Source organism: Sarcophilus harrisii, chromosome 2 (genome assembly GCF_902635505.1).
Source record: "Sarcophilus harrisii chromosome 2, mSarHar1.11, whole genome shotgun sequence".
Taxonomy (NCBI): domain Eukaryota; kingdom Metazoa; phylum Chordata; class Mammalia; order Dasyuromorphia; family Dasyuridae; genus Sarcophilus; species Sarcophilus harrisii.
The window spans coordinates 591,083,139-591,093,984 of NC_045427.1; the positions used below are offsets into that span (position 1 = coordinate 591,083,139).

Here is a 10,846-nt window from a genome sequence, read left to right on the forward strand (position 1 = left end):
CCGCCCATCGGTTCTATCCATTCCCCGTGCTTGGCGGGTGGGTGATGGCACCACCTCCCTGCACTTGGAGGGTGGGTGATGACCACCTGGCGCGACCTTCCCCACATTGGTGGGTAGGGAGATTGCGGGACCTCCCCACACTTGGCGGGTGGGTGATGGCACAATTTCAGGTTTGTAGTCCTGGGTCCCAACAGCCTCGCCAATCGCAAGCACACAGCGCCACCTGGTGGACACGTGTTACTGAAGCCGTCTGTAGACTTCTCAGAGCCGTGGCCAGTCTAGTGGTGCTTCCATTGGTAAAAGCATTGCTCTGGAACTTCATTAATGCCCCCCACCCTCCCTGTGGGGTGATAAGGAGCAATGAAGTACGCAGAAGCTAACTGACCTGGCCCTCCCCTCACCCCGCCCAGTTTCCTTTCCGGACACCAGGGGCCTTTGCCGGGCAGAGCCCCAAGGCCCGTTCTGAGGCCCACTCTTTCAGCGCTTAAAACAGACCCTAACGATCGCACGAAGGAGAAGGCCACAAATAACGCTTTCAAAGCCAGGTGAGAGGGCCGCGGCGGGAACAAAGGGGAGGCACCTGGGATCTCAGCCTGTGGCGCACTGATCTAGTCACAGCTAGGAAGTGTAAGGGTCAAAAGCGAGAGGAGGACATATCGGCAGCTTGGGAGGCACGATTCCTTATAAACACGTTTATTTCCACAGTATAATCCAGAGATGAGAGAGGCACACAGCTAACGTTTCCACCACAATCTGCTGCAGATGAAACATTCAGTGTGAGAATAGCATGAAGTACGGTGTGTTCAAGTCTGAGGGGACAAAGTCTCTGAATGCACTCGGTGTGATGCTAATGAGTGGTTTTCCTCTCCAGGCCTTATATCCAGGGCTGGTGGCAAAGAAGTTATGGAGACCTGGATGTAGTCCATCAAAGAGTTTTTAGCCCAATGGGTTCCAGACTGCTCCACCTTTGTCTCAATTGCAGAAAGTTGCCTATAGTCTGGCCAGATGGTCCACAAGGAGCCCAGCAGACCCAGTTCCTTTCCAGTCTTAAGGGAGACTGAGTCAGTTCTGGTCTTCACCCACTATTAGTGGGCCTGGACATCCCTGTTCTCTGCTTTTTAAGATAGTGGATTTTTTTTTTTCAATCACTTTCTTATCCATATCTGAACAGCAATGAAGGTACATAAAAATGAGATGTAAAAATGGAGTCCTTTCGTGTAATGTAGTTACACTGTTAAGTCAAGGACACATGAAGACCCGTTACAGTACCCAAAGACTGAGAAAGAGGACTGCCCAGTTCACGTGATATTCCAAACAATAATGAAAGAAGGTAACCTAAGAAAAAAATCTCCAGGCTGGACTCTTAGACACCTGATGCATGCCTTCTCCCCGGTCCCCTAGGTGGTCCATCATCTTCCCTCCCCAAGGAAGCCCCACGTGTGAGCCACTGCTGAGGGGTGGCTGTTGCTTCACCTCCCTCAAAAGAAGTGGGGCACTAAGGACACTGCCGGTGACCATGGCCTCGGGATGGAGAAGGCAGCGGGGCTGGGGGCACCGCAGGGATTTTGAGATGGAGAGTTCCAGGGCATGGATAAAGGCAGCTGGTCTGAGCAGCAGCAGACAAGGGAGAGGGCCAAAGCAAAACTGAAATCAGATGCTCCTGTTTGCTAGGACCTATCAGGGACCCCAATCCACAACCTAACACTTGATTGGCAGACAAAGGAAGGTGTTAGAAGGCAACTGATTGGTGTTTGTAACTCAAAGAATTTTGGGTCTGGTTTACTGCTTCACCCTTGGTGAATGAACAGAGGCGATCGTCTGCTCAGTCCTCCTGCTGGCAGGGCCATGGCATCCCCATCACACTGGCAGGTTCCGGGCTGACTCGGAAGCCCTCTGGGCCCGCTGGATCACTGCAGAACACTTTTCTCGCCGTAGCAACTTATTATTCTCAAACAGACCTTCATTTCGAGGAACTCCATGAGAACCATCAGGAAAAGTCAGCAGGCCTATGAGATGAGATAAAAGAAAGCAAAAAAGAGAGAGACGTTATTATAGGAAGCTACTCAAATGTCTCAGGTCAAATCCAATTCAGAAAAGTCATAAAATGCTTCACAGGCCTCTGAGAGGTTGATAGCTCCCCCATGATGAGGATCATGGAGGGAAAAGATGGGGCTCTAAGCATCAGCGAGTCAAAAGGGAGAAGTTGCTCTCAGATAGCATCCCGCTTATTCATGCTCAATAATCCACATGCCTAGAACAAAGGGAAGGCCCAGCCCTTACTAGATGAACTGAGTGAGAGAAGAATCCACCAAGTGGTTGTTACTGACCAAAACCATCTACTCTGCCACTCTTGAATTCTCCCTCAAAGGTCATGTTGTCATGGCGAATGAAAACTCCAACACCATTGAACTTTCCTTGGGCAAACTCCCCCTCATATCTGCAGAGAGAGACACCAAGATGTCAGTCATTTGGGCAGAGACTCCAAGCTAGGTTTGAGCTAACATACAGATGATTTCACCCATTTCCAATCTCTAGCCACACTCAACCGGAGTTAGTGACTGAAATAGCCCAGGAAAGAAAGAAGGGAACATAAGAGGAAAATGTGGGATGGAAAGTGAAGGAGAGTAAGAGTCAAAAGGTCACTTCCCTCCTGGCCACTTCAGAAAAGCTTCAAAATCTTGACATATTTAAGATCAATCAGGAGAGCCACACACAGACTCTTTGCTGGCAAGATCTGCAGGGACTGGGGCTGGCTCAGAGTGACCAAACTGTTTATCATGATCCCATTTGTTGACTGGAGTCTCTCTGGTCTAAGGCTGAGAGGGGAGAAGACCAAGTACCCACCTTGAGCCATCTGAGAAAGTCAGTACCCCGAAGCCATTAAAGAGTCCATTCTCAAAATTACCCAGGTAGGTGCCACCATCTGCAAACATCAGTTGACCAATGCCATGCCTCCGGCCTAAGCAAAGAAAAAGACAGTGTCAGGCTGGAAGGGGGCAGCTCCTGGGTACCTTCCTATCATCCCTTCCCTTACAGACCACTGACTCAAAGAGGACAGTTACTCTAAAAGATAAAGAAGAGGAGAAGTTAGTGCATCATCTGTGCTTAGCATTCTGGTGCTCAAAGAGCTAGGAACACAAAGCACCAAAGCTACCACTGAAGGCAACGGGAGTTCCTGGGACTTCCCCTCCTCAATTTACAACCAACTGGTTTGGCTTCTCTTTACAAGTGAAAGCAACAAGAAAAATATGAGAGAACATTTCACGGAAAACACTGCCCCTCGGCAGCGTGAAAGATGCAAAAAAAAAAAAAAAAAAAAAAAAAAAAGATCAATTCTTAATGCAAGGGCTAAATATTCTACTTGCCCACTGAATTGGCCAGGAAACAAAGCAGGATGTTGGGTAAACAATAATCTCTAGAGACAATGGAGAATGGAGTTTATTTTAGGGAGAAAAAACTGCAATTTCCTGGGACTACCCAGAAATTACACATCAGTTCTTGGAGGACATGAAGATGAATAGAAGGAACTTGGGAGAGAAGGAAAAAGGTTTGGAATGAGATGAGGAAGGTGACATCACTCCTCCAGGTCACATACTCAGTCAAGCTTCCATGATGGAATGCTTCCATTGTAGGAACATGAAATCTGCCACAAAAGGAATGGGGCCAAACAAGAGTAAAAGTATTATCTATTCTTCTAGTTGTTTGCTACCAGAATAATGAAGGTTGAATTGAAGATATCCTTAATTCTTGTACTTTGAAAATGATTTGTTTTTCTTATATAAAAATATACCTAAGTAACATCACTGAAAAATGTTGAACCATTCCAAATTTTACAGAGGACAGCACTGGGTATGAGATGAGGGGAGACTAACATTGCATGTTAACTCTTTTACTCATACATAGTACAAAGGAAAGATGCTAGGGAGAAGAGATGCAAAATTGATTCAAATACCCTACTATACTTTCCCTTTAACCAGAGAAGAATCTCATCTCTGGCGACCTTCAATGCCCTTCTCACCCTCCTTCCACTCGCCACGATATTCCTCCCCGCTGGAGTAGGTGAAGGAGCCTTTTGTCAAAGTCATGGTGACAGTTTACAGAAGAGCAAGGTGACAACCGCAGGAAACAGGCAGAAGCTTGCTATCGTCATAGGACAGCTAGAGAAAAGGAAAGCAGCTTTGCAAATATGTTTGTAAAAGCTTATCAGCCCACCCAAGTTTTCACGAGTTCAAATAGATCCTATGAAAAACATCCTTTTCCCCAACCACCATTACCCCTTTTAATTATTCTTATCTTCTGGACAACTCCTTTACCTAATTTTTGAAATGTGAGCAAAGTCTTATTTTCTAAGATTTCATGGGAAGAAAGAATAATCAAAATGAAATCCTACTTTGAGCTTAGTAAGTATAAAAGAACTGTCTTCAAGGATTTTACAATTTATTTGTTGATTTAAGATGAACACAAAATGAAAGAAAAATGAACAGTGTAAGACACAATTAAATCTGAAACTGCAATTCAATCATAAATACTGCCAATATGCAAAGGAAAGGGAGACTAATTAAGATGAGAATGGGTATGAAAAACTTCATGAAAGAAGGGGGTGAGGGTGGAGAAGAACATTTACTATCATAATATATTTAGGCACTAAATACCATAAATTTTCTATGACAGTTCATTATTGAGATTCTGACATCTTAAAATTAGGAGACAATTCAACAAAATTCAATGATTTTTGCTCACAATGTAGAAAATTTATGTTAGGCAATGAAGATGAGAGAGAGCCTAGAGTAAGGGGAACTGGCTGGGAAGCTGGCGAACTAGACGTTCTTACCCTCATAGAGCTGGTGCTTCCATCTTAAGTGAATGTGTAACAGTGAGTGAGAGAGAGACAGAGAGAGAGTGTGTGTGTGTGTGTGTGTGTGTGTGTGTGTAAATGCTAGATCTAGGACAAGTTATCAGAATCAAAAAGTCAGCAGGAACCTCAGGTGTTATCTCATCCAACCCATACCTGAGTAGAAATCACTTTTAGAACATGCTGGCCAGGCGGTCATTCAGCTTTCTCTCGACCTCCAGCACTGGGACGCTGACTTCCTTGGCAGGCAGCCTATTCCCCTCCTACAGAGCTTTCATTATTATTAAGTTCTCCTTACAAGGAGTCCAAATGTGCTTCTCTGCAGCTTCCACTCTGACTTCCAGTTCTGCCTTTTGGACCAAACAAAACAACTCTAATCCCTTTGTCTCATGACTGCACTTGAAATATAGAAAGACTATAACCATCTTCCCTTGAAGTTTCCTCTAGGCTAAACATTCCTTCTTGCTCCTAATATCCTGATGACCTATTTTCTCCAAACAAATGCAGAGCCTGGTTCCCAGCACACCTTCCTATCCATCAGTATTCCAGACCCTCAGCTCCGGTTTCAGACTCACAAGGCCCTTATCTCGCAGGTTAACATCAGACAAAGTCTGGGTGCAGGTCAACATGACTCAATTGCAAATACAACATTAATGAGAGCAAGAGGAATGGTTTTCCATCTCAGGGGATAACTCTTTCCAGTTCAGACAGTCGTTTTGATAAATAAGGCCTAGGGATGGTTCTTCCAAACAGAGGCAGTATAATCTATGACCACCATTCCACTCATTTGAAATCAATCAGGATTGATGGCAAGATACAGTGCTACATATTCTATCACTGAAAAAGTAATTTCAAAAGCAAATTCCAAGTGACAATTTTCCTAAGAAGGTTATGCTAGGGCAATTACTTTACAAGTTCAGCTGAAACAAAAAAACATTGCTATGTCTCAAAGGTTTGCACAGTTTGTTCCAAGAGGTTTTGTGGAAAGGGCTAGCATGTAATCAGCAACCCCACTGAGGAACTGAACCTCTGTTTCTGAGGAACCTGTTGGATATTGGAAGAGAGGAAATAAGCCATTAGCTTTATTGACCGAGAAGACACTAAATTGATCGTCAGCTAGGAAACCAAGCATGCCTTTGCTATGTTGTTTGTTGGCCCTGTGGGAATAAGCCCCAAATAAGAAAGCTGATGAAATGCTATGGATTACTTTCCTGTTACCAGGACTCAATTCAGGAGGATCTGCCTTGGCCACCCTCTTTCATTTGGTTTTAAAGCATAAGTTACAAAGTCCCCAGGGAAGTGTGGCCTATCCTCCTGGCAACTATCTATTTGATATAGAATTTGTACCACAAACACACTTCAGAGAATACAAGTAGGAATGCTATTGAAAAACAAAATTGAGATCAATGAATCCCAGCCAACAGCCAAGCAGCAACAACAACTGTCTAAATCTTATTTCAGCTATTTGGGGATAATAGAGAAATTTACTGCTTTCACTTCCATAATGATTCAAACTGATTAATGGACAGCTGTACCACCAATAACTCAGAAACGGAATTTCTGACCAAGGTCAGTGATAAATTTACTAGTTTTTAAAAAAAGGTAACATCTGCTCACAAAGCCTGGAGCTTAATTAGCATATAACAAAAGCTGCCAGAGTACAGATTACTTTAACAATGAACTCAAATCAATATTTGTATAAGTTATTAAAATTATCATTTTAAAGAGGCTATAGAAACTCTAGGTTTAGAAATGGAATCCAGCCGCAAAGGCAAGATGATTCATGATTCTTAACAGACACCTACCTTTTCTATCTTTTCTGTATAAATGAATGAGCTCTAAAGCTACAAAGCAAATGCCAAACATTTGCTCCAAAGGAAATTACTCTGCTGCCTCAGAGAATGGATGAACTAACATGCTACTCAGCCCTCACAATGGAATTATCATTTTATGAGCACAGAGTAACCTGTCCCCAAATAAAGAAGGCTGTTTTATATGGGGACAGAATCTCCTAAGTAAAGCACATTTTACTGTCTACCTTACCAGCTTGTGTTGTAGTTTATAATATTGCCAAAACACAACACTCCCAGATAATATCACAACTCAGATTTCAACAAAGCTTTCTCCTTGATTAAAAAAGATATTGGTACTTAGGTTTTAACAATCCTAAAGAGAAAGAAATAAAGACTGATAAGTGTCAGCCAGGCCTTGAAAATCAACTTGGATACTCTGATGGATATTTAATTCCATTGATATGGGCTTTTTCCTCCAATATTATATCTCTAAGCCCAACCATGCCTTCCCGTTGTATTTTGTACAACTCCTGTCTGGATCCCCCTGTAACTAAATCCTCTATAGCAGAATCAAATCAAACTGGCAGGGAGGGGGAGGGGGAAAGGAAGAAGACTGTATGGCTAGTTCTCCCTAGTTCTTGCTAGCAATCCCTTGTTGCATATAAATAATAACCATAAAAATATTGCAGGTAGGGGAATATAGGCCCATAGGCCAGTACTTACTGACAATCTCCCAATTTTTTATGAGGGATTATGCGAGTGTATTAATATTAAGGACTAAGACTTAAAATGACGTGTCTTTGGTATCCTCCACTCCTTCGGATACCTTGAGAATAAATTCAGGCTTCACAAGGACCGTCTCTGTATACACTTCTTCCCTTTCGGACGCTCCTCACATCTTAGCTTTTTCCAGGCACTGAGATGTCAAAGGCTGAAATGTTAATGAGAGTAAAAAAAACAAGTTTTAAACAAAATCTTCCTTGATACTGCACCTTCTATCACATTAACAGAAGATGATCCAAAAAGGACCAAATACTCAGACCCGGTCATACGCATCCTCACTATTTCCAGTCTCCATCATCACCATCCTCCCAGTTCCAACTGGGCCGTGCGAATTCCAGAAGGACCTAGAAGGGCCTCCTTTTGCTTGAGAAAAGTGGAGCCCAGAGAGTTGGAGGGACTTCAGGTTTGTCCCGGATGCTGCGGGAGCCTAACGGCCGATCTAGATAAGATGCTGAATCCTCTTTCTGGGGCCATCTTGTAAATGTATTTTACATTTACATTTATGTAAATAATCTGTATATTTATGTAAATAATCTATTTATGTAAATTATCTGGGTATACATTTGTGTATACCCAGAAATGTGTTTTAAATATTCATACATAAAAACCACAGATTAAAAGGAAACAAAATTCTCGTCCCCATCCGGGTCCTAGTTGGGAAGCTTGGGGGGCAGGTCCCATTAAGGAGGGCCAGAGACTCCAGGGACCCGAAAGCGGCCGGGAGGAGTCGGGCCCCGCCCCTCTCCCAAACGCCGTCTGCTCATCTGTAGAATGGGGAGATCTGACCTCAGGCCGGGGGCGCCGCTCGGACGGGCGATGCCCGGTTGGTTTGTTATTATCACCGGCACTTAGAGCTCGGCGACCCCGGCCACCGCTTCCCACCCCCGCCCGGGAGGCCAGGCCCGACTCCGAGGGCTCCGCTTGCAAAGCACAAGCCCATCCCCCCAGCGTCGGCTCCATCCCTGGCCACGCCCACGGCCACACCCACTCTACCTGCATCTCGTCCCCTTCCCTCCCCTCCCGCCGGCTGACCTGGGCTCCCGAGTCTCGCCCTCCGCGCCTCCGATGCCGTCTGGTCAGCCGCCGCCGCCGCGGCTGGACTTGGACCCCTCCATCAGCCCCGCCCCCTCCGGGACCCCAGCGCAGCACCGAGCAGAGTCCCCGCAGCCCGTTGGTTGTTACCTGGGCAACCGGCAGCAACGCCTCTTCTCATTGGACGTTCCCGGCATCGTTTCCGCCATCTTTGTGCGGGGCAAGGAGTGTAACGAAGGGACGCGTCCTTAGAGGGCGAGATCCTTTGTACCGGAGTTCCGGGCGGCGTTGGGTCCGCCACCCCCCCATCCTCTGCTGCTATTAGTAACCCGTGTGCCACCCGCACGAGGGACAGACGCCTCGTGCGAGACTCTTAAGCCAGAAGCCCTGCCACTCCCGCTTTGACAAGCCTCTCTGCGCTCAGTATCCCGATTGCAAAGCAGCACTGCCCTTAGTTTTTCCACATGTGAATTTGCACAGTCCCGAGGCTGGTATATTTTCCTTCCCTCCTTTCTTCACCTGCTGCATGCATATATTGTCGGGCTGGTTGTTCTGTTGCTTGGTCCCTGCCAACGTTTGGTAAATGAAACTTTAGAACCGGAGCTCTGTTACGGGGTCACAAAAATCGGAACCCCCAGGAACACAGCTCAGTAGTTTCGCACGGGTAATAGGGTGGATTGGCGCCTGGGGTTCCATCTTTGGCGCAGGCATGGAGGTTCCCCCTTAGTTTCAGCCTAAGCAACCATGTGGAACCTGCGGGAAACCGTGTCTAGTCACACATGATTGAGGGGCTTGAGTGATGGGGAAAAGACATAATTAGCGCAGAGGCACAGAGACTGAAGGAGCACAAGGATCAGATCTTTTTCTTTCCTTCGCAGCGTTGAGGATGCAAGACTACCTTGACAAGCTTAGGAAGCTGACCACGGTTGATCCAATCTCTCAGGAAAACGAATGGAGTATGGAAGTATTTAAGGCAAGGGAAACAAACCAACCAGCTGTTGAAATAGTTTAGGTATTTATCAATAAAAGCATGCACTGGGTGTGGCAGAGGAAAGGGGATATTATGAAGGTAGAATAGACCAGATTTGGCAACTGTGATTGGATTATGATGAGTGAGAGAGGGAGAGTAGTAATTGAAGATGTGCCCTAAGTTGTAAGCCTAAGTGTTTGGGAGGATACCTTTGATCTTAAGAAAGGAAGAAGAGTAGCTTTGGAGGTGAAGATCGTGTCCAATTTAGGAAATGTTGAGTTTAGGGTGTCTGAATTGAATCACAAATTAAATAAAAGGGATTAAGCCTGTACTTTAAGATCATTTTATGAGTAGAACCAAGAGAACATTATGCACAGCAACAAGAAGATTATGTGATGATCAACTCTGATGGATGTGACTCTTTTCAATAATGAGGTGATTCAGGCCAATTCCAATCGATTGTGATGGAGAGAAGCCTCTGCATCTAGAAAGAGGACTATGGGACTGAATGTCTATTTTAAAAAATTTTATTTATTTAAAAATATTTGAAGAGACACATAGCCTTACATTCAACAAATAAAAGCTCTTTAGAGTTTAAAATTGTGATGTCCAAAGGGCAGCTGGAGATGTGAAACTGAAATATTGAGAGCTTAGGAATGGACAAGTAAATCTGAAAATCATTTGCTGAGAGATGATAATTGAATCCATAGGAATCGATGAGATCACCACAATGCATTGTAGGAGTCCAAATGAACAAATCAATTCAATAAATATTTACTTTGGCCTCCAAGCTAGGGATTTATGGGAAGAGTTGGATGTTGGACAAGCACAGTATTTAATGTCTACTATATGTCTGGTGGGGCAGCTAGATGGCACAGAATAGAGCACTGGGTCTAGAGTCAGGATGATGCAAATTCAGCCTCAGATACTAGCTATATGACCTTAGGCAAATAAACTTAATTTCTGCTTGCCTTAATCCACTGGAGAAGGAAATAGCAAACCATTCTAGAATCTTTTCCAAGAAAACTCCATGAGATCAGGAGAACGAGACACATATACCTAATCCTGTGTTAAATACTGAAGATACAAAAACAGTTCCTGATTTCAGGAAATTTATTTTTGTATATAGGGAAACAATATGTACACATATAAATAAATACAAAATATAAATAAATACAAAATAATAAATAAATAAAATAAATACAAAATCAATGTGGGTACAAGGTAATTTTGGAGGGAGGCTTGGAAGTGGGTGGGTGGGGAGGTGGAATTTTGAAGGAGCCAGAAGTCCATTAGGAAATGAACTTCAGACATGGGGAAAGAAGGTTTGTATAAAGGTATAGTAACTGGAATGGAAATATGTGAGATACAGCAGGCAAGCCAGTTTGGCTGGGCAGCAAGGAGTCTCAAGGGGAA

At 44.4% G+C, this 10,846-nt stretch overlaps 1 protein-coding gene across 4 annotated transcripts; it reads right to left on the reverse strand.

The window, feature by feature from the left end:
• Nucleotides 1-677: 677 nt before the first annotated feature.
• MORN4 (MORN repeat containing 4) lies at nucleotides 678-8,565 on the reverse strand. Of its 4 annotated transcripts, none has more exons than XM_023494780.2 (7): nucleotides 8,461-8,565; nucleotides 7,472-7,576; nucleotides 5,009-5,202; nucleotides 4,019-4,157; nucleotides 2,845-2,959; nucleotides 2,328-2,437; nucleotides 678-2,006 (listed from the first exon to the last, which is right to left on the reverse strand). In XM_023494780.2, the coding sequence occupies exons 4-7, from the start codon at nucleotides 4,083-4,085 to the stop codon at nucleotides 1,858-1,860; spliced, it is 441 nt and encodes a 146-aa protein (XP_023350548.1). In that variant the 5' UTR covers nucleotides 4,086-4,157; nucleotides 5,009-5,202; nucleotides 7,472-7,576; nucleotides 8,461-8,565; the 3' UTR covers nucleotides 678-1,857. The 4 variants fall into 4 exon arrangements, with proteins under 4 accessions (XP_023350548.1, XP_012395488.1, XP_003755244.1 ...); XM_012540034.3 differs by having other exon boundaries at nucleotides 7,369-7,576; XM_003755196.3 differs by lacking the exon at nucleotides 5,009-5,202.
• Nucleotides 8,566-10,846: the final 2,281 nt, after the last annotated feature.